This window comes from Callospermophilus lateralis, chromosome 2 (genome assembly GCF_048772815.1).
Source record: "Callospermophilus lateralis isolate mCalLat2 chromosome 2, mCalLat2.hap1, whole genome shotgun sequence".
NCBI classification, from domain to species: domain Eukaryota; kingdom Metazoa; phylum Chordata; class Mammalia; order Rodentia; family Sciuridae; genus Callospermophilus; species Callospermophilus lateralis.
In genome coordinates, this window is record NC_135306.1 from 12,904,100 (window position 1) to 12,925,108 (window position 21,009).

The window sequence follows — 21,009 nt, forward strand, 5'->3', positions numbered from 1 at the left end:
TGGTTGTGTGACTTTGGCAAGTCACCTCACCTCTGTGCCTCGGTTTCCTCTTTTGCAAAAAGGAGTTTGGGGTCCTAAGACAGTCTATGGAATACCCTTTTGTAAGCAAAAGTATTACATCCATTACATGGATGTTCATGTAATGAGTGAAAATGCAAAGAATAAGACATGGATCTGCTCTCGAGAAGGCACTTGCTCTTTCAATTCAAAGTATAAGCCTAGAAAGGTACAAGAACAAGTGGTATTGGACTAAGGATAAATAGTCCAGTGAACTAGAATAAAGACTGCAAAAATAGACCCACACATATATGGAAGCAATATTTGGCAGGTGACATGGCACATCTGTGGGGAAAAGGTCTATTCTCTATAAATGGTGCTGGAGCAGATGTACATCCATGTTGGGGCGGGGGGGAATGTCATGGGTGCTGGGCATGGTGCTGCACACCTATAATCCCAGTGGCTCAGAGGCTGAGGCAGGAGGATTGCAGGTTCAAACTCATTCCCAGCAACTGAGTGAGGCCCTAAGCAACTCAGTCAGACTCTGTCTTAAAATAGAATGCAGAAAATAGCTGGGGATGTGGCTCAGTGGTTAAGTGCCCCTGGGTTCAATCCCCAGTTCTAAAAAAAAAAATGACTTGGGATCCCTACCTCACACCACACATAAAATATCACTTCCAGATGTACTGAAGACTTAAACACACATGCACACAACATAAGAGGAAAGGATTTCTTGAAAAAAGATATGAAAAGCACAAATCATCAAGAAAAGGATGGATACATTTAATTAAAATATGAAACTCCTTTTTTTTTTTTTTAAACCCAGTGCCTCACACAAGCCAAGTGAGCACTCTACACTGAGCCACAACCCCAGTCCCTGAAACTCCTTTTTAACAAGGGAAATATGTGCGACACAAGATCAAAAATATACAAAGGCCTTTCACAAATCAATTTTCAAAAGAAACACTAGAAAATTGAACAGGCAATTTGCAGGAAAGGAACGATGAATGGCCAATAAACATATGCAAAGATCTTCAGCCTCACTTGTAATCCGGGGAAATGCAAAATAAAACCTCTGTAAAGTGTCACTTCACACCTGTCAGACTGGCACAAAAACAAAGTGGGGCAGAAGGGACATGGAGCATGGAGAACTCTGGTATCCTGCTGGCTGGAGCAGGGGTGGGTACAGCCACTCAAGAATGATGTGGCAGCTTTGAAAATATTGAGGGTGCATATACTCTGGTGAGCCAGGCTTTCCTATGGAACATTCCTGGAGAGCCTCTTGCTCATTGAAACACTATTTAGATTAAAGAAGGCTCTGAAACAGCCGCAGTGTCTATTATCAGAAGAATGCATAAGCAAATTGTGAAGTGTTCAGAGAAATGCTATACTGCCATGAAAATGAGTAACTAGAGATTCCTTATGAACCACCAGTGAAGGGGGGAGGGCAAGTTGCAGACAATCAATGATATCATTTATACCGATTTTTTAAAACATGCAAAACAAAATACTCTAAGTAACATAGAATTGCACAGATGTAGCAAATGCATAAAGACATTCAGAAGCATGATGAATATACCATTCAGCGAAGTATTTACCTCGAGGGGTAGAGGGGGATGTGATAAGGTGGTAGGAGGGGGCTTCTCTCATTTTGAGACTTTGTTTCTTGACTGGAATGGTAAATACACAGATTCTGTCTTATTTTTCAAACTTCTGCATATGTGTGTTTCTGGGGATCAAACCCAGAGCCTTATGCAATGTCAGGCAAGCACTCTACCACTGAGCTACATCCCCAGCCCCCAAACAATTTTAAGGTACAGAGCAAGCATGATGGGAATTTTGGAGTTCTGCTCCAAAACTCACTTTCCTCTTTCTTTCTCCTTGCTCTCCCCGACCCTCCACCCAGGAACATTTTTCCACTGAGCTACATCTCCAACCCTTTTTATTTGTTTGAGACAGGATTTTGCTCACCTGCCCGGTCTGGCCTCCAAATTGGGACCCTCTTGCCTCAGCCTCCCGAGGCTCTGAGATTACAAGCGTGAGCGGCCATGCTCAAGATGACTTTCCTCATTTTGATAATACAGTCATAGCGTCTAAGTGCTCAACTCAAAGCCCAAACATGAACACCTCCATCCCCAATCTCCAATGGAGTCCTTTACACCCTAGTCCCAGTCAACTGGGACTCCTCCCACCTATGCCTCAGCATCAATCAGGCCCTGAAACCCTGCACACTCTCTGAGGCCTTCCTGAATTCGCAGACTGTTCACTCTTCCCAGGCCTGGTCCTCCCTATCTCTGCCCAGCCTGGGCCTGTTTCTCCATTACAATCCAGCGCAGGCATCTCAGCTCCTGGGAAGCCCTGGAGGTATTCACTGACTCCTCCAGGTAGAGAGTTCCCACCTGCCCTCTTCGCTGTTTATTACAGTATGGATTGTTGCACCTGGTTAGGAGTCTGTCTCTGGGAGGAGACTGTGAGCTCCTCCAGCCACCAGCCTTGTCTGAGCCACTGAGCAGCCCTGCTGTCTGGGTGGGGCTTGGCCTGAGGAAGATGTGTTTAATGAATGAAAGGGCTGAGTAGACCCAAGTGCTCAGAAACCCACAGGAGCCATGCCAAACTCAAAAGGAGAGCAACCCCACCGCCTATTTGGTTGACTGCTTGGTCTTCAGTGAACATTCTTCACGATAGTGTGAACTGTAGGGTCAGAGAGAACTGTTCACACCTGGGCTGAACTGTGTTGCCAACTGTGTGAACTGACAGGCTATTATATCCCTCTGAGCCTTAGCTTTGGGGTCTACACAACAAGGATATGACTAGTTGTGACTAGGGCTCATCACAGGAGTTATGAAAATTCAGTGAGATTACAGAAAGATTACAGACCCTTTTGCAGGGTCAGGGAGCAACTGTGTCAATATTGGCCAAGAGGAAGATATTTGCAGGGAAGAGTGGAAGGAACCACCTATGAAAAGTGGAGGTCTAGTCAAGCGGGGTGGCTTGGTTTCAACTACTTAGAGGCTGAGGCAGGAGGATCTCTTGAGTCTATGAGTTTGAGACCGGCCTGGGTGACATAGCAATACTGTTTCCAAAACGAAAAGGAAGGAAGGGAGATAAAACTATCAAAAGGCTGTTCACCGATTCTCAACAAAAGCATGCACCCAGAGGCTGGTTGGAGCTGGGATGGCCAGAAGCATGCTCCCAGTTCCTGCTCCTAGCATTGCTTCCTCCTGTCCTCGGCCCCTGGCCATTCCCACCGCCTGCTCTAACACACACCTCAGAAGTGATTAGCTGCACAGCATTTCAGAATCCTAGGCCTTCCTCTCGGTCTTCCCTATCCACTCTGGCCCCCTCCAATCTGCTCTCACATGTATCCCAGGGAGGCCAATCTGGGCCCATCTTTTCCTTGCTGGCTTCCATCTGTAGGGGCGACAGAGCCTGTGGCACCCTCCCCAGGGATGCATCTGAAGTGATTTACCAAATACACTATATATGCAAAATCTACATATGTCCACTTGTCGGGAGCTTCCATCAAAGCAACACACAGGATTGCAGATTGCTTATGGTTCAGACTCTAGAAGATTAATTGGATGGCGTTACAGTCTGTACATGCAAACAAATATATAAAATTGACAGGGCCGTGTGGTCACTACGAATGAACAACACTGTGTGCTTCAAGGGTTCTGGCGACAGACTGTCTGAGCTAAGGAGCCAATTGTCTTTGATCCGGGTCTCACTGGACCATATAATATTATCCTGGTGACATAGATATGAGCCACCCATGGCACTTTGTCCCATGCAAATGTCTGCCATCTTTCTTAGTGGCTCTCAGGAAGGCCATCAATGACTTCCTTGTTGGGAACACCAAAGGATACTTTCCCATCTTCATCTAGCCCGACCTCTTGGCCAAACTTAACCCCATGGAAACTTCTGCTCTCTTCTTTCTCACCACACCCTCACCACACTCTCCCAGTTTTTCTCCTGGTTCTCTGGTTACTCCTTCCACTCTTTGGCTACCTCATTTTACTCCACTGGGCCATAATAGTTGGAGGGGAGACTGTCAGAGCCCCGTATCCTCAACTTTGCATGGCGCTCACAGCTTCAACCCCCAGGCTCATGCCAGAAATTCCCACACGGTCCCTTCCACACAGCCTGGGCACCGTGGTCTCTTGCCAGGACTTCAGTAAGCGCTGAGCTGGTTCCCTGCCTCTGTCTGCCTGTCTCTGTCTTGGTTGTGTCCATGGATTCTCCCCAGGAGGTTTTCCAAGCAGGAATACAACCACGTCACCCCCACCCCTGCTTAAAAGGTCTCAATGGCTTCTTACAGCTTCGTGTGGCCTACCAAGCACTGGGTCTGCGCCCCCCATCCATCTCTCCAGCCCCTTTCCTGACATCTTCCCCCTCCCTCCCTCTCCGCCCCAGCCACTCCAGCCAACTTCCAGGTCCTCAAGTATGCAACATTCCTGCCCACGACCTGCCTACCGGTTTCCCTGTCCAGAACCTTTCTCTGTCCCCTCCCCTCCTGGACCCAATTAACTCTTCCAACTGCAGCTTAATGTCACGTCCTCGGGGCAGTCTTCCTGGCCTCCACTCTGTACCCCATAGCCCTGGGTGCGTTCTTCCCGGTGCTGACCACCGTGTGTTATTGTGCTATCACCTGATGAAACGTCACCATCCTTCCCTGAGCATGTGGATCACGCTTGGTTTTGCTCATTGCTGCACCTGGTCCCACCCCCAGCAAGGACCCCAGCACATAATAGGTGCTCTATGGATGTTGGCTGATGAATGGATGAGTCCATGTTTGCTTGTACACCTCCCCTGATGGGCTCTACTTATCATGGCTGGACACTGTTACCAGAGATTTCTACACCTAGGTCCACTGATACGTAAGCATACTTGGATGCTTTTCCAGTTGCTTGGTGTATTCTATCATTTAATTCTCACAACCACCTCTGAGGATGTTCTAATATTGTCTATGACCCTTTAATATGAGGAAACTGAGGCTCAGAGAGCACAAGCAAATTGAGCAAGATCACACAACCATGTAGATGGCAGAGCTGGTGCTCACATCCACATCTGTGAGATTCTAAATAGGGGGCTTGGTAACCACTGGGCGGCATAACCCTTTTCTGCATACTATTCTGAAGTAGTCTAAATTAATTCATAACTTAATCTCCCAAGGGGAAGGCAGGCCCTTCCTGGATGGAAATGAGATTCAAAACCTCATCCATGAAGCATCAGACCATGTACACCAAACCCACCAGAATCCTGGGGCAAGGGGGCACATGAGAGGAGGGAAGGATAGGGAAGCGCGCTCACCGGGTGCCTGTGCCCCTATTCCAGGGCCGACCTGCTCACAGGGGGCACAGCCCTGTCCAGGCCTCACCAGCCCCCGCTTTGAATCCACTCTACCCCCAGGGTTTCTCCCACACCCACCCCGCTGTTGACAGATTCCCCAAGTGCCGAATCAAGGTCAGCTCCCCTTCCCCCATGCCAGGCTCCAGTCTGGGTGCTGAGGATGCAGGTAAAGAGAAGAGTGAGGTGCTCCCAGATGCAGGGGGCAGAGACAGGCAGCAGTGAACCCAGGGACCACCTGTGTACTGGCCCACATGTGATAGTCCCAGGTGGCTGTCAAGCATAAGACAGAGGTGGCTGTGGGGCCCTGAGGCCAACCTGGGCAGCACAGGTGGTTCAGGAAGGGCTCCTGAAGAGATGACCTGTGAGTGTGTCTTAAAGGAGAGAGATGACAGGCAGCCAAGAAGGAGCAGCCTTTGCAAAAGCATGAGCAGCAGGGAGCACGCGGGGGGCTGGGGACAGTTTACAGTCAAGACCACTGGGCATCAGGGATGAGGGGCAGCCAAGGGAGAGGGGAGGGAAGAGAACAGTGTGGGTCACCAGGTCCCTGAGCACCGTGCCCAGGGGCTGGGACTTTGAGGAGGCCACTGGGAGAGCCCAGGGCCGGGAGGGACATGGAGGACTCTTGAGTTTTACATGAATCTCTTCATCTGGAGGAGGAGGAGGGACTTAAAGGAAACAGACTGGAGACCAGCAAGAGCATGGTCCAGGGAGTGGCCGGGAGGTGCAGCAGGGAGGACAGACAGCTCAGTAGTTTGGTCAGAAAGAAGACCCCAGATTGGATGGTTGCTGGAGGGGAATTTGGGGTGGGGATGGACCGTGGCTACTCAGCACTAATCCCCCTTCTAGAAGGAAGGAACCATTCTACCAGATGTGGAAGGCTGCTAGAAGATGTCCTTTAGCTGTCAGCTCTTTGGGGTTACCCCTGATGAAGAAAACCATCTCACTAAAAGTGACACTCCCTGGGAGGTCCTACATCCAGGGACTGACCAACCCAGGAGCATGATGGCCTGGCCCCTTGGCACTACCCAGGACCACTCTGAAGGGCCATCCTGGGTCCAGACACAGGGTGAATGGAACCTCCATTGAGACTGCACGCAGCTCAGCTTTGCCCAAGCACCACTGCTGCCCGTCCCCTGCACAGGTCCACAGCCTGAGCACAGGCCCCAGCGAGCCTCCTGCACACAGAAACATCTCAGACCCGGCTTTCTGGGGTTGAAATGGTGACGGTGAGGACAGAAAGCAATTGCTAGGTGCCCCCGTGAAAATGACCCCGTAGATAGTGCGACTTCAAAGTTGCCAGGGAGAAAGGTGAGCAGTACTCAAGAGAACAGGCGTGGTCCTGGGACAGCTGGAGAGGCCGGCTCTTCCTGAGACAGATGCAGAAACTGGAGGCCACTTTGGGTAGAGATGGAGTCAGGAAGTAGAGGGAGTCAGACTCTTCCCTTTTTTTCTTTTTTCCTCCTTTGCAGATGGAAGGAAGTAATGTTGGCTATTAGGGGGAGGGTAGATAGTAAAATAATTATGCAAGAAAATAATTACCACAGGGCACAATACCTATTGCCACTGTAGTAGTAAGGAGTGCAGGGCCTCAGTGGGTGGGTGGGATTCTGCCAGCCTGTGTGCCCAGAGGGGCAGAGAGGACCCAGCCAGGGATGATGTGAGGGACTGGGAAGAGGATTCCCAAATTACGTACAAGATGCCCAGTTAAATGTCACTTGTTTAATATAAGGACATCTTTTGCAATATTTGGATATGCTTATGCAAAAAATCATCCATTGTTTACCTCGTTCCTTTCTGACCCCTTCCTACCCTGGGTGGGCCACAGACTTCAGCCCAGGTAGTTCTCAGATTCTCCCCTTCCCCTCCCTTGCTCAAACGCCTCCAGGCTCACCATTGTCCAAACCATCGATGGGTCATTTGAGGCCCCCTGTTTTCTGATCTTCAGCCACCCTCTCCACCCCATCCCGCATCCTTGGACACTTGGTCCAGGTCTCCTGCCTCTTTAGTTTTTTGCTTTAGCCATTTCCTCTGCTTATAAAGTCCTCTCCCCAAGTCCACTCTGCCAGGAAGCCTCCTAGGTTTCGATCCCTCCTGGTGGGAGGTCAGCAGCACCTTGGGCGAGTCCCTTCACTCTGAACCTCCTCTATTTCCTGACTCTAAATGGCCTCCATACTGCCTCTCTCATCCAGCCGCTGAAGGGATGAGAGACAGTATTTAGAAAGGGTCAAGCACGCCCTCGCCCTCGGATGTGGTAGTCTCCCTGCCTCTGGCCAGATCCCTGCCTGGCACTCCAGGGCGTAAATGCGCATTTGCTGGATTGCATTGACTCAAAGGTTCTGAGCTTTTACATTTCAACTTGCTTCTCAGAATTACCAGGCCCAAGAGTGGAACTTAGACAAATTCAATTTCCTATATTAAGATGATCTGAAAAGAGATGAGTAATGAGGCCACTATGATTCTGATGGCATAACAGGTTTTTTCCCTCAGTCCACGATGGGCCAAACCGGCTCCCCCGGAAGGGCCCCTTTTAGAATCAAACATGGCGCCCAGCCACTCCAGCTGGAAGCAGGTAATATCCGCCACACACATTTCTGTCTCACGCCACCACCCCCAATCCCAGACCACAAAAGGTGATTTCTTGGAACCATTAGCATAATTACCTGATTGCAATGCTATAGAGAAGCGATTAGATGAGCCTGTGATTTTTGCACAGTTATTTGTCTCAAGTAAGACACCTGAAGTTCATCTGCCATGAGGATTCATGGCTGCATTCTGTAATCGTAGGGAATTATTTTGCTAATAACAGAGGTACCTTGATCTAATTTAGTTTTAATGCCAAGAGGTGCCCTCCCAGAATAATCAGCTTCAGGCCAATTCCAATTTCCAGGTTTGTTACACATTCTGGAGAGAAGATTCAATTCAAGGAGGCTGAAGTTACTTCTTTATCACCTAAAGTCATCTAGGGGCGAAATGGATCCTACCTCTACGTGTTTGCAGAAAAATGCAGGGAGAGGCCCAGCCACAGGGAGCCAGGGTGGGCTCCCAGCCAAGAGGAACCACTGGGTCAGGTTCAATCCATTAGGTATTCCTGGAAGAGCCCTACTTTTTCTTTCATTCATTCATTATCTCATTCGTTCTTTTCTTCCATTTCTGGGGTCTCTCCTCAGCACGACCTGGTCTGTGCTGTTATTGGATGCAGCAATGACAAATACGGGTGCCAATCTGTTTCAGAAGCATTAACACTTATCAAGCCATTATGTCCTGTGAGCCAGGTGGGAGCTGCTATTGTACCCATTTTGCAGGTGAGGAAACTGAGGCAGAGAGGTTAAGAAACTTATCTCAGTTCAGACAGCAGTTAAGGACACAGCTGGGATTTAAATTTCCCCCAAGGTCACAGGCAAGGTAGAATCCACACAAGGCATGGTTCAAGCCCCCTGCTCTGTGCTCTCTTTCAGGCTTAACAACTACTCTGGGTCAGGGGTGTCATTAGCTTCATTTTATTGAGGAAGAAACAGAGTCTTGCGGGGCTTTAACTTGGCCAAGGTCAATGCAGGGAGTACATGGAGGAGTTGGGACTTGAACCCTGAGATTCTGAGTTCTGAACCTGGTGCTGCCTTGGCCAAAGCTGGGAAATATGTGCAGTGTCTTTTGATATCTTTGTTAGAGGCTGGGTTTAAGGTAATCACCCAAGTGCCCGGTGACCTGCTGTCCAGCTCTGATCCCTTGGGGCAGTTCCTCTTCCCCACCCCCACCTCTCGCCCTAGAAACTCAGTCCTTTTGTTCCTGTTACCAAACAAACCCGACTGTCAGATTCCTGTTCCTTCATTCACATGTTTATGCTTTCAACAGAAGGCTGTCTGGTTCTGCAGGATGGCCAGGAGGTAGCTGTGACTCTGTCCCCACCCCCCAGTCCTCCCTGGGGGAGGGAATGGGGTGAATGGGGTCTTCCTCCATAGAGGTGGCTGGAAAACCACTGGCTGGATAGTCTGTTGGCTCCTGGGGTTCCCAGAGCCAGGGACCTGGGCTCACTGATGACCGGTGACGTCTGCAGGGCTGGAAGGCTGCTAAATGCCCACCTGAGACCCCGCCCCACCCACCTGAACACCTGTCCTGCTTTGTTGACAGTGTCAAGGGCCAAATCTTAGAAGGACCTGTCAGCAAGGCCAGCTGGGCTCAAGATGCCACCCCTGGGGGAATGAGCAGTCCAGGAGCCTGGCCACAGAGAGACGGTGTCTACACCCAAGCTCAGGGTAAGGGTCAGCCAGCCCTGGCACTGGTTTCGGGGACAGGCTACTTCCCCGTTGGTTGCCCATTAGTTTTCTCTCCTGTCTTCTCCCCTTTTTGAAGCCATAATTGTTTATACTCCGTCCCTCCTTCCTCCAGCAAGTGTCCCTGTTGGCCACTTTCTGTTGAGGCTACAGGAGAATGAGACAAAACTCCCGTGTGACCTCAGGACAGAGCCTTCACAGATGGCTACATCCCGAGGTAACGGGCGCCACCCACGCCCTGGGCACGCAGTTGCTGGGGTTGGGAAGGCTTCCTGGAGGCAGTGGCAGCCAAAGGGGCACCAGCGTGTGAGTGGGAGCTGGCAGGTGTCAGGGAACCACAGGCGGGAGGGAGGCAGATGTTTTAAGCCTCAGGGAGAGGGGCAGGAAACTGGGGAGGCCTGAGTGTTTAGGAGCCATCAGCCACTCTGTCTGGCTGAAGCATGGGCATTGGTGGCCATTTACAGATGGAATAAGGGAGGCCATCCAGGATGCAGGCAGCAGGTCGCCAAGGGTCAAGAGCCTGGAAATAGCCAGGTGTGGTGATGCACACCTGTAATCCCAGCAACTGGGTTGGGGGGGGGTTAAAGCAAGAGGATCCTAAGTTCAAGGCCAGCCTCAGAAATTTACAGAGCTCCTGACTCAAAATCAAAAGGGCTGGGGATGTAGCTCTTCCCCAGTACTGGTACTGGGGGGGCGGGGGGGGCGGGGGGACTGGGGAATTGATCCTGAGAGTCATGGGCCAGTGGGAGTTTTCAGCAGGGGAGGGAGCAGGATCTGTGTTTAGAAGCTCATTTGAGTGCACAGGGAGGACTGAGGGGGGTGGCAATGTGAACATGCAGATTCCTTCCCCCTTCTCTCCTCCCCAGCCCCCACCCTCCCTGACACAGTGTGAGTGTGTCCCCCCACACACACACAACACACGAATAGAAGGAAGGGGATTCGGGCCTGCTGCTCATCTACCCTGGCTGACCCAAGCTGGAAGGCAGCCCTGACCTCTCACCTCCTGGACCAGGGTCAAGAGGCGCGTTCAGCACTCCATCTCCCACCCCAGGCTTGATTTTGGCGCCCTCTGCAAAGCGCCTGCTTATGAACAGAGGCTCTGGCAAAAGGGCAGCTCACAGCCCCTCTCCAGCCCCTTCAGTCTGAATCCTGCCTCTCACCAGCCCCTTCCCCAGCCCTGCAGCCCCTCTTGGCTCAGGGTGGTTGTGCCCACCCCACTCCCAAAGCCCCACGCTGTGGGGGATGGGGAGGTCCTCTCCCCAAACACAAGCTCTTTTGTTCCAGCCCCGTGGCTTGGCCCTCAGCCCTGCGCCCGCTGCCCCGCACCGGTCTCCTGGTGGAGCTTGCCTTGCTCTTAATGAGCCCCGGGTCAGCAGAAGACGCTGGCATGCAGGGCTGGGGCTCAGGCCACTCCTGCCCAGGACTCTGCCCCTGCCCTGCTCAAACCCCTTCCACAGCGCCCGCCTACTCCAGGTAGCTAGCGCAAAGGCTGGCTGTCCTGCAACACAGGTCAGCGGGATGATAAAGCCTGTCACCCCCAGGGCCTCCTGGGGCCTGGCCAGCTGTGTGGGCCATCAAGAAACAGGCTTCGCTCGGGCTGGGAAGTCCTGAAGCTCACCTCTGTTGGGGCTGCTTCCTTTGCTGGGGGGACCCTCCCTGCGGCACTGAACTAAATCTCAATTCTTTCCACCCCCTTTTCCCAGCAGGGACAGTCCCAGCAGCCCCTCCCAGAAGCCCCCTCAGACTCCCTGATTCCTTGACCAGCCCCACCAGCCTCCCCCCTGCTGGGTCCCCATTTGCCCTTCTACAGGAGGCGCAGTGGAGGTGAGTAGAGACCCCAGGCCCCCTGCAGCTCACACACAGCCCCTCCTACCTCCCCCTGCAGTGGGACAGTCCCATGGGGTGCTTAGTACAGACTCAGAGTAGCAGCGAACCGTGGGAAACACACGGGCTTTGGAGCACAAGGACCAGGGTTGGAATCTGGACTCTGCCCCTCCTAGCAACGACTCGGGGCAATCTCCAGGCCTCTCTGCCTCGGTGGCCTCTATAAATTGGGAGGGGGCTTCCAGTGAGAGCTGTGTGGGCCCACGTGTCTCCTTTCCTCTGTTCTCTGGTTCAGTTTCTCAAGGTGCAAGAGGAGCAGGATCGGGGTTGCCCTCCTAGATGCTGGGAGAGCCCTGGGCTGCTGAGGACATGGGGGAGTGGGGGGACTGACAGACACCCCTAAAGCCACCACCCAGCAACACTGTTGCCCCCTGGACTCCTGGCTGCCTGGACTCTCTCCCTTCCAGCCTCCTCCTGCTGGGACTGGACCTCCCAGAAGTGGGCAGCCAACCCGGTTCACCTGAGCGGCTCAGGGGAGGGGGCCAGGTGAAGGTGGGGTTGAGGGTCTTAGAGATTCTGGAAAGACTCATCAGAACACATTCCCTCCCTGTTTGAAACCATTCATGCAGAATAAAGCCCAAGCTCTGGGCCTAGCACCCGAAGTCTCCCTCCTGGTCCTGCTGACCTCTCCAGGCTCCAGCCTCCTCTGCCCATCTGGATCTGGGTCCAGTCCACCGAACTGCCTGGGGTTCCCAGAGAGGCTGCTGTGTGGCTCTCCACGCCAGGCCTTTCTCCTGCGGTTCCCTTTGCCTGCTCACCAGGCCAACGCCAGCTGGGACACATCTCAGGCTCACCTTTCCTGCGCTGTCATTGGAACTGTGAACGCCTGTTCTGAGCTCCTCCCTGAGACCAGATCCAGCCCGAGGCTCCCCAGGGCCTCTGGCACCAAGCAGAGAGACGAGACAAGACGAGAACTGTTGGGAGTGAATTAAGGAGGCTGGGAGTGGGACCCTGGGCTCCAGCGATCCTCCGGTCCAGCGTCTGCCCCTTAGAACTGAGCGGCCTGTGGGGTCCAGGGAGGCAGGGGGTGGAACATTCCAGTGCCTGGGCAGCCTCTAGACTAACTGAATCTCAATCTCTAGAGCAAGGCTGGGTATCATCCCAAGGCCCAGCAAGGATTGGAATACTCTGGAAATTCTGGGGCAGCCCGGGTCCCCTCCTGCCACCCAGATGAGGCTGCACCCTGCCAGAGGCTCCAGATGCTCTCTAATACCACTCTGTGTGCTGCACTGACCCAGCCCCCTCACTTAGCTTGCAAAGTACTTTTACTTGTATCAAATCACTCCACCATTCATTATTCATTCAACAAACATTCAGGGGAAAGTGCTGGAGCTACAGAGTTGAAGCTCTGAGGTGTGTGCCGCAGGGACAGACACACACGAACAGGTTGACAGACAAGGCCATCAGGAGTGACAAGGCTGCCTCAGAGCCCTGAGTGGAATGGTGACTTACAGAGGTCCCTTGGTCTGGGATAGGGCCTGCATGGAGCAGGGGTGACGGAGGCCCCGGTGGGGGCTGGCAAAGGGCAGAGGTGCAAACACAGGAGGGGTGTGAAGGGTGCAGAGGTGCGGAGAGGTGGACAATGTTTGGTCAGCTGTCCTGGTGACCTCGCTGAGGACCCCACGGGCAGGGAGGAAGCAGAGACCAGAGGAGGAAGGAGGCCAGACATGGTCAGGAGGAGCAAGGAAAGGGTGGGAGAGACTGGGAGGGCCCACGAAGACGCTGTAGGGTGGTCCTCAGGCGCAGGAGGGGACAGAGCCCAGTGGGCAGGACTGGCCTCCATGGGGGAGTTGAGTGAAGAGTGAGGCCTGCAGCAAAACACAGGCGGACTCAGAAGAGTCCACCTGGAGAGGCCGAGGTGGGTCGAGCTCGCTGCCCACTTACTGCTGCACACAGTAGGCCGTCACCAGGTGCCTGTGGGTGCAGCCAAGCCCTGAGGGAATGGGAGGAGGCAGAGAGACACAGAGATAGATGGTGAGACAGACAGAGACTGAGACAGAGATGGGGAAGTCTCTGACAGGCTGCCCAGGCCCGCGGCTGTCAGAGGCCAGTCTGAAAGGAGAGCCCGGGACCAGCCTGAAAGGAGAGCCCGGAAGGGACAGACAGCCTGTTGAGGGCCAGGTCAGCAGAAGACGCTGGCATGTTAAGCTGTGTATTCAATTGTATATAGACCTTTACTGTCCAGCAATAGGGCGGCTCTTGTGGCCTCGGGCGCCTGCTACTTTGGAGTTCCCGTGGAGTTCTCACGGTTCCCAGAGAGTTGGGGCGAAGCCCGGGGTAGAGCGGGGTGAGTCCCCGGGGGTGTGCGTGGAGTGCTGGTGGGAGTTCGGGCAATAAAGCTTCCTGTTGGAACATACAGTGCTTTGTGGCGGCTCGGTGATTTGTGCCCAGCCAGACTGCGGCAAAGCCACCGTCACCCGCCCTCCACAGAGCTGGCAGAGGAGAGACCAGAGGTCCCAGAGCAGGGTACCCAGCCAGGCCTGCGCCCTGACTCCTAGCTATGGAGCCGGCCGGGCCCCTTCCTCCAGGTGGGGCTTCACCAGGAAGGAAGGGACCCTTGGCCCCAACCTGAAGGAAGATGCTGGGCTGGTGGCCACCTCCAGCTTCAGGGGCCAGGGGCCACCTCCTGCTCCCTCTGAGGCTCACCCCACTCCCTTCCAGGTCAGCCTCACGCTGGGCTCCAGGCCGCCCCCCACTGCCTCGGCTGACAGCCGCCCCCTGGCTCAGGACCCGGCTTCCTACAGCAGCAAAGGGCAGCTGAGGCCATCCACAGGGAGGGCGCTGGCAGGGGAGGGGCAGGGATGGGGACAGGCAGCCGGCCACTTCAGGGACTGCAGTCCCTTGGACTGCTCTTTTGCTCACAGACTGAACCCAGGGAGCCCAGCGGATGAGGGACCCCCGCGCTGCCACAGGCTCAGCAGGGGCTTCAGCGGATGCAGAGACCAGGCACAGGCCCGGTCACCCTCCCGCGGGGCCCTGCTCTGCTCGCTCGTCTGCCTGCACACGAGGCGCTGGGGGAATGTAGGTCACCGGCTGGAAGGCCCGGGGTGGTGGTGACCCAGCCATCCGGGCACAGCTTCAGATTGGACAGGAGTCCACCCCTCCCTCCACCTGCTTCTGCCCCTGCTCCCATGAGTTGGTCCAACCCCAGGCCCCTTGAGCTCCTGTCTTGTTGTCCCCAGGATCCCTGGGCGGTCCGAGACTGCCCAGCCCTGCTCTGCCGAGGAGAGGGGCAGGGCTCCTCTGTTTGTCCCTCTGCTAGAAGGCATAGCCCATGAGATGTCCTAGGACTAGAGGTCACGACCCCACTGACAAGTGGGGACAGAGTGGCCTCAGCCAGGCTGGTCAGGGCCGGCTTCCTGCGGGAGGGAACCCTGGCTGGGCATCTGAGCTGAAGCTTTGGCCAGCCTTGGAAAGGAAGCGGTTCCGATATGTGGCTCCGGTCCCTCCACCCTGGAGTCAAGGTCACATCTGGAAGGACCGTCACAGACTCCCCTACAGAAGGCTGTCCCATGGCCCTGCCAGCACCATCCCAGGACCCCAGACTCCCTCCTGTCCAGAATCTGCTCTGCCACCTGCGTCCCTGTCTCAGTGTGAACACCCACATTCCCGCCACCAGGCCAGAGACCAGGGTCCTCCGGGCTCTTTGCTTACTCACAGACTGAACCCAGGGAGCCCAGGGGGATGGGGGACCCCCGAGCCAGCACAGGCTCACGCAGGGGATTGTGCAGATGCAGAGACCAGGCACAGGCCCGCGGGCCCTGATCTTCATGCTCCTCTGCTGTGCACACACACGGGGCTCCATGGGGAGCCCCGGGCAGCTCACAACCCAGAGTCCCTCCCTCTGCGGGACAGCCACGGCTCTTCCCTGGGCTTGTCCTGGCTCTGCCCTCCGGCTCCAGCACAGGAGCCCCTCACCAGCCCTGCACCAGCCCCCAGTTCCTGGCTCCTGCAGTGGGCTTGGGTGCCTACGTGATTCAAGCACCTCCCTGTCCAGACTCATGGTTCTTGATTGACAGTTCTTCCAGATTGGGGTTCTTCTCCACTCTGTGGCAGGGTGAGGAAAACGCCAAGTCCTCCACCTGCCCTCTGAGAAGCCCAGAGGCCCAGGAACGGCCAACCAGCAGAAGCGAGGCTCCCTGGGCACAGGGAGGGTGCAGATTGGGGACCAGCCCAGAGCAGTGGAAAGAGAACTGGCATCTGGGAGTCCTGGGTTCGAGTCCCAAGTACCCCTTGGTAGCTCTGTGGCTGGGGGAGCTTTGGAGCCTGGATGGTGTCATTGGAGTGAAGGGGATCCTTCCTCTGGGAGGAGCTGAAGTCTCCTAAGTGCTCAGGAAATGGGACCCCAGAGTCCTGGAGCAAGATGGAAGGAGTTTGAATTCTGGCATCCCTTCCCTACCCAGGATAGGACAGACTGGTGCAGGTACCTTACCACAGATGCGGGCCCAGGTCTTTGCCCAGGGCCTGTTGAGTTAGCTCAATAATAGATCCAGGAGGGGGCCTGAGAGGCAGGGGAGGCCCAAGCACAGCCTCCAACATCCCATCTCATGGGTACAGCCTCAGGGAAGGGCCTAGGAGGCACTGGTTCAGAGAACAGGCTTCTTAGTGGGACAGACCTATGTGATTCTTGGCTTCTCTAGCTGTGCGACTTCAGCCAAGTCACTCAGCCTCTCTGAGCTTCAGTGTCCTCATCTTCAGCAGGGGAATGAGACCTCATCAGGTTGGTGGGGAGGGGAAATGAGATGATGAGTGAGCCACACCCCCAGCTCTGCAGCGGTGATTGGTGATTTTTAAGCCTCTATTTGCTGCCAGTTGAGGCCAATCCCCTTGAAGGCATTTTAGCCTCCCTCTCTGCGGGAAGGGCCAGGGAGTGGTGACATCAGGCCTCCACAGCTTCCAGCCTAAAATAGCCCTTTCTTTAGACTGACTCCACTCCATCACAGCTGCCTCTGCCTCCTGCTGTCCCCAGCAGAGCCGGCACGGTCCCTGTCACGCAGTGCCCTTCACTGGTTCAGTAAACTCTCCCTGGGAGGCATTTTCTCATGAGCAAATGGAAGGGCCCCAGGTGGCAGCTCTGGTACAGCCACAGCGCTCAGAGCAGGCAGCAATACGGGACCCCAGGCCCCTTCAGGCCTTGTCGCTGGAATGGCTGGGTTCAGATCCCACTGCCCTGAACTCTGCTCTGGGACACTCAACTGCCCCAAACCTCAGTTTCTTCATCTGGAAAATGGGCTAGCAGCAACCTGCCAGGTTATGAGGGCTCAAATAGAGGGTGCGCATCAAGGCTTTTCCTGGAACCTGGCACGGAGCAGGTGCTCAATAAGCAGCCCTGGTTCTTACACCTGCAGCACTTGGAAGTTTACAAGCCACATCCATCCGCCTCCCCACGGGGGCCTCCCGTGACCCTGGGGCTGATGTCCTGGCCGAGTCGATGTCAGGAAGAAAATTGAAGGTTCTGAACTTCTGAGTGACCTCTTTCACCCCAGGATTTCCAAAGCATCCAGCCCTTCCGGAGCATTCCTCTGAGCCACCTGTCTGCACCCCGCTGGCTCCTCCATGAATCACAGATCCCCCAACAGGCGTCGGGCCTCACATGCGCCTCTGTCTCCTCTGAAGCACCAGGCGGGGCGCGGCTGGGTCTGCCCATTTGTCATACAAAGAAATTGAGCCTGAGCCAGGAATGGGGATGGCTCAAGGCCACCCAAGCCAAAGGGAGCTGGGGTGAGGCTCAGGCCACAAGAAGGGAAGAGGGTGCCAGGGGCTCAGTCAGATCTAGTCTTGATGGTCAGAGCTGGAATATTTGGGGCTTGGAGCCCAGCACCCTCAACAGAAGCTCCGAGATGGAGAGGATGCCTGGGGACAAAGAGCAGGCCCAGGGCGGGTCCAGCTGGTGCCGTGCTCGTTCACTCATTCCTCATTCATTCATTCACTCATCCATTCACTCGCTCACTGTTCGTTCATTCCTCGTTTCTAATTCACTCACCATTGGTTCATTCCTCATTCACTCACTCACTCATTCATTCATTCATTTATCCAGCGAGTGTGGAGTGGGCACGGCTCAGGTCCGGTGGAGTGAGACCCTAAGAATACAGCAGCCAACCAGGCAGGGCTCTGCCCTCGAGCATCACCAGGGAAGAAAAACCCATCGTGACCCAGCAGACACCAAGAGCTTCAGCAGTGGGTGGGAGGGGCCATTGGTGCTGTGGGAGAAATGGTGGGACCCACGAGGACCCAAAGAGAAAGTCTTACAGGGCGAGACACTGGGCCCCTGTCAGGCTCCCTCTTGTCCCCTTCCTTGGCCATCGAAAGGCAGATGGGAAGGAGGTGCTTCTCTGAAAGACCAACAGAGCTTTACCCCCATTTACTGCTCCGCCACACCCAGCTTTGTCCCCACAAGACCCCTGAGCCCTCCGGGAGTTTAGCTGGCCAGTGCCTGACCAAGAGCACCACTCCAGTGGTAAGTGCCAGAGAGCCCTCCAAAGGCTCTCCCACCTCCATGCCTTTGCACCTGGGCTGACTGCATTCATTCACCCCCTCCCTCATTCAACCAGCATTTATTGGACGCTTACCACATGCCAGTCAGAGAGCTATGCCCCGGGCATACTGAGAGTTCAGAGATGAAGGGTGGCCACGCAGGTTGAAGACATAATAATGTGTAGTGCCAACAAGAACGGTTCCTATAGAGGACAAGGAGGACTAAGGGAGTGGAGTCTGATTTGATGGATGGGGGGGGGCAGGGGGAATATGGCCTAGGGAAGGCTTCTCTGAGGAGTTGGATTTCCATTTGATGTTGGGATAAAGAAGAAGAGTTAGTTCAGTGAAGAGTGAGAGGAAGAATACTCTATCCAGGTGGAAAAAGATAGCCTGTGCAAAGTCCCTGGGGTAGAAACTGGTTTGAAGAGTATAAAAAAGCTCAGATCTGTGTGGCTGGGACCTAGAGAGGGAGGAGGTGAAGGAGGGGGTGTCAGACGGTGCGGGGGGGCAGCAGGCGGATCTGGATGGCACGGCCAAAGGGAGAGGCTATTGGAGATGAGGCCTCTGAGGGCCTCAATGAAGGTACAGAGAGGTGGTTCCTGAGCCAATAGGACCATGTGCTTACAGGAGGACACAGAGCCGTTGCTTTCCCTCTCCACACACGCAGGCCCAGGGAAGACCAAAAAAACTTAGTGGAAAGGTGGACATTTTGGTTGGAATATTGATGTTGGACTTCAAGCCTCCAGAACTGTGAGGACATAATTTTTGCCTCTTAAATCTCTGTTGTTTAACCCTCAATCTATGATAGTTTCTCTTGAGCTGACAGAGGGAATCAGCGACTAACGACAGCTTTCCTGGACTCCAAGTGTGGACTCAGAGGCTCCTCAGTGCCATAACTTCCCCCACCAGGGCATCTGCCTCCTTCCCAGGCTGACTTGGGAATGCCACAAAGGCGGAGATGAGGTTTGCCTTATTCTTGGACCCTGGCCAGTGCCTATTCTTGGACCCGAGAGACCAATCCAGGTCCTGAAAGTGTTGAATGAATGAATGCAGAACCAGGGCCCAGAGACAGGGGTGACTGGCCTCCCGTGTCGCCCTGGCCCAGGATAGTCCCTTCAACTTGAGAACCAGGTCCTGTGGGGAGAGACCAGACCTCTCTCCACGGAAGAGCCGGGTCCCTGAGCCCCGCCGCCTGCCCTCATCCGAGTCCTACTCTTCTCCTTGCCTCTTCCTCCCGTACCCCAGACACCTCACTCCCTGACCAGCGTCCAGGAGAGCCACAGCAGCTCATTGTGCACAGGGCTCTTGGGTTAAGGTGGACGCAGTTTCCAGGCTCATCCTGCCCAACCATGCCCCTAGCAGAACTGGAGCACAGCAAGTTGGGGCTGTGGACTTCCGGAACATCACTGGATGGGGAGATGGAGATCCGAGGAATCTGGAAATTTGCCTGATTGTGGATTGATCCCCCTGCGGCCCCCAGCGCTGGACCCTCGATGGGACAGCATCCCTGTGCCAAGCTTCAAGTGGACAGTTCTGGGTGTAGGCAGGCCTGTCCCCACCCCCAGACTCTCTGCCCCCAGCCTTCCCAAGGATCTCATCCCTTGGGATCCGGAATCCATCCTTGGTTGTCTCCCAATCCAGGCTGGGAGTGCTTCCAGGGCCAGAGCCCTCTCTCCTCCTTCCTCCTCTCCCTTCCTTCCGCCAACCACTAAGCTATTTCTTAGGACTGAGCTCCTCTTCCTGCCCCTCTGACCCCGACACAGGTTGGCACCTGGAGGTCACTCGAGGTGTACCCACAGGCCACCTGACTGCCTGAAAAAGCTAGGTGCTGGCCCAAGCCAGGGGTCGTAGGTCCACACGTGGCCAAGGACCTCTCCCTGGAGGGAGCTGGGCTGCTGCTGGGGGCAGGGAATGTGGCTTTGTGCCAGGCAGCCTGGCTGGCTGGAGTAGGGAGTCGGTCCAGAGGGAAAAGAGCCCAGTTTTTGTGGAAGAGACTGAGGCCCCTGATTCCCTGAAAGGCTGACCTGAGCTGGGGGGGCTGCCCCTCAACTGCCCCTCCCCATGAGCCCCAAACCCGCTGCCTTGGTCCCTCACCACACTCCTGCCCTCCCGCCTCCCTCCGTTGCCCAGAGACAGACACACTGTGCTCAGCAGCAGGACCAACTGAACCGTCTGGAGAGCTTGGGCAGCTCCCTCCCCGGGGCTCCCAGCCTCCAGAAACTGCCTCCGCAGAACCTTCTGCGGCTTGCAGATCCCTTCCCCGGACCCTCAGCCGGCCTGTCCCAGGCAACTTTTCCCCAGTTCTCCGCCCAGGGCTGCCCGTGGCCCAGAAGGCTGGGCAGGGCCAGCTCCCCAGTGGCAGCCTGGGGAGCACTCTCAGCTTGAGCCCTGGCCTTTAATGACAGGGTGCACCCGTCGCCTGCTCCATCTCCGTTGACCCGCAGGATCTCACTAATTGGATCTGCCACGCAGCGCAGCGCAGCGCAGCCGGGGACGCAGCCAGGCGGGCAGAGGCAGCCGCAGGGGGCTGCAAACTTCCTCCCTGGCCTCCTCAGCCTGGAGCAGAGCCCGGCGGCCCAGGAGCTCTCCTTCCCCGGCCGCCTGCCACCCGCTGCCCAGAGACCCCCTTGGGCACTGTGCCCCGTGACCCAGGGCACCATGCCCACCCAGAGTCCCCGGCCCAGCCAGTGCCAGCTGCCCGATCGCCTCCCCCCTTCAACTCCGATTCCTAAAGCGGAGAAAAGTCCCCCTGAGCAGCCAGGCTGAGGTCCCCAACTCTGCCACTTAGCCGGCCAGTGTCACCTACCGTAGGAGCCGTCTTGGTCCAGGAGGGCGTCGGGCTCCATGGCGAGCGCGCCCCCCGCCCCTGGCCCCCCCTGGTTTATGCCCCGGGGCGGTCTCCATGGGCGCCCGGGCTTCGCCTGTTGTATTCCATCTGGCGGCTTCTCCGGCGGGATGACGGGGTGTTCCTGCAGCAGGCCCCTCTCCAGCCCTCGCCTTCATACAGCACATTTAAAGTAGCAGTAACCTCTTTCTC

At 55.4% G+C, this 21,009-nt stretch overlaps 1 protein-coding gene across 1 annotated transcript in view; it reads right to left on the reverse strand.

Annotated features, from left to right (window-relative positions):
* The window catches only part of Dab2ip (DAB2 interacting protein), a 183,066-nt gene extending 162,107 nt beyond the window's left edge, over window positions 1–20,959 (reverse strand). The window contains exon 1 of the mRNA XM_076845548.2: window positions 20,779–20,959. Coding sequence (XP_076701663.1) covers window positions 20,779–20,818 — 40 coding nt within the window. The 5' untranslated portion in view covers window positions 20,819–20,959. The remainder of the gene's footprint in view (window positions 1–20,778) is intronic.
* Window positions 20,960–21,009: the final 50 nt, after the last annotated feature.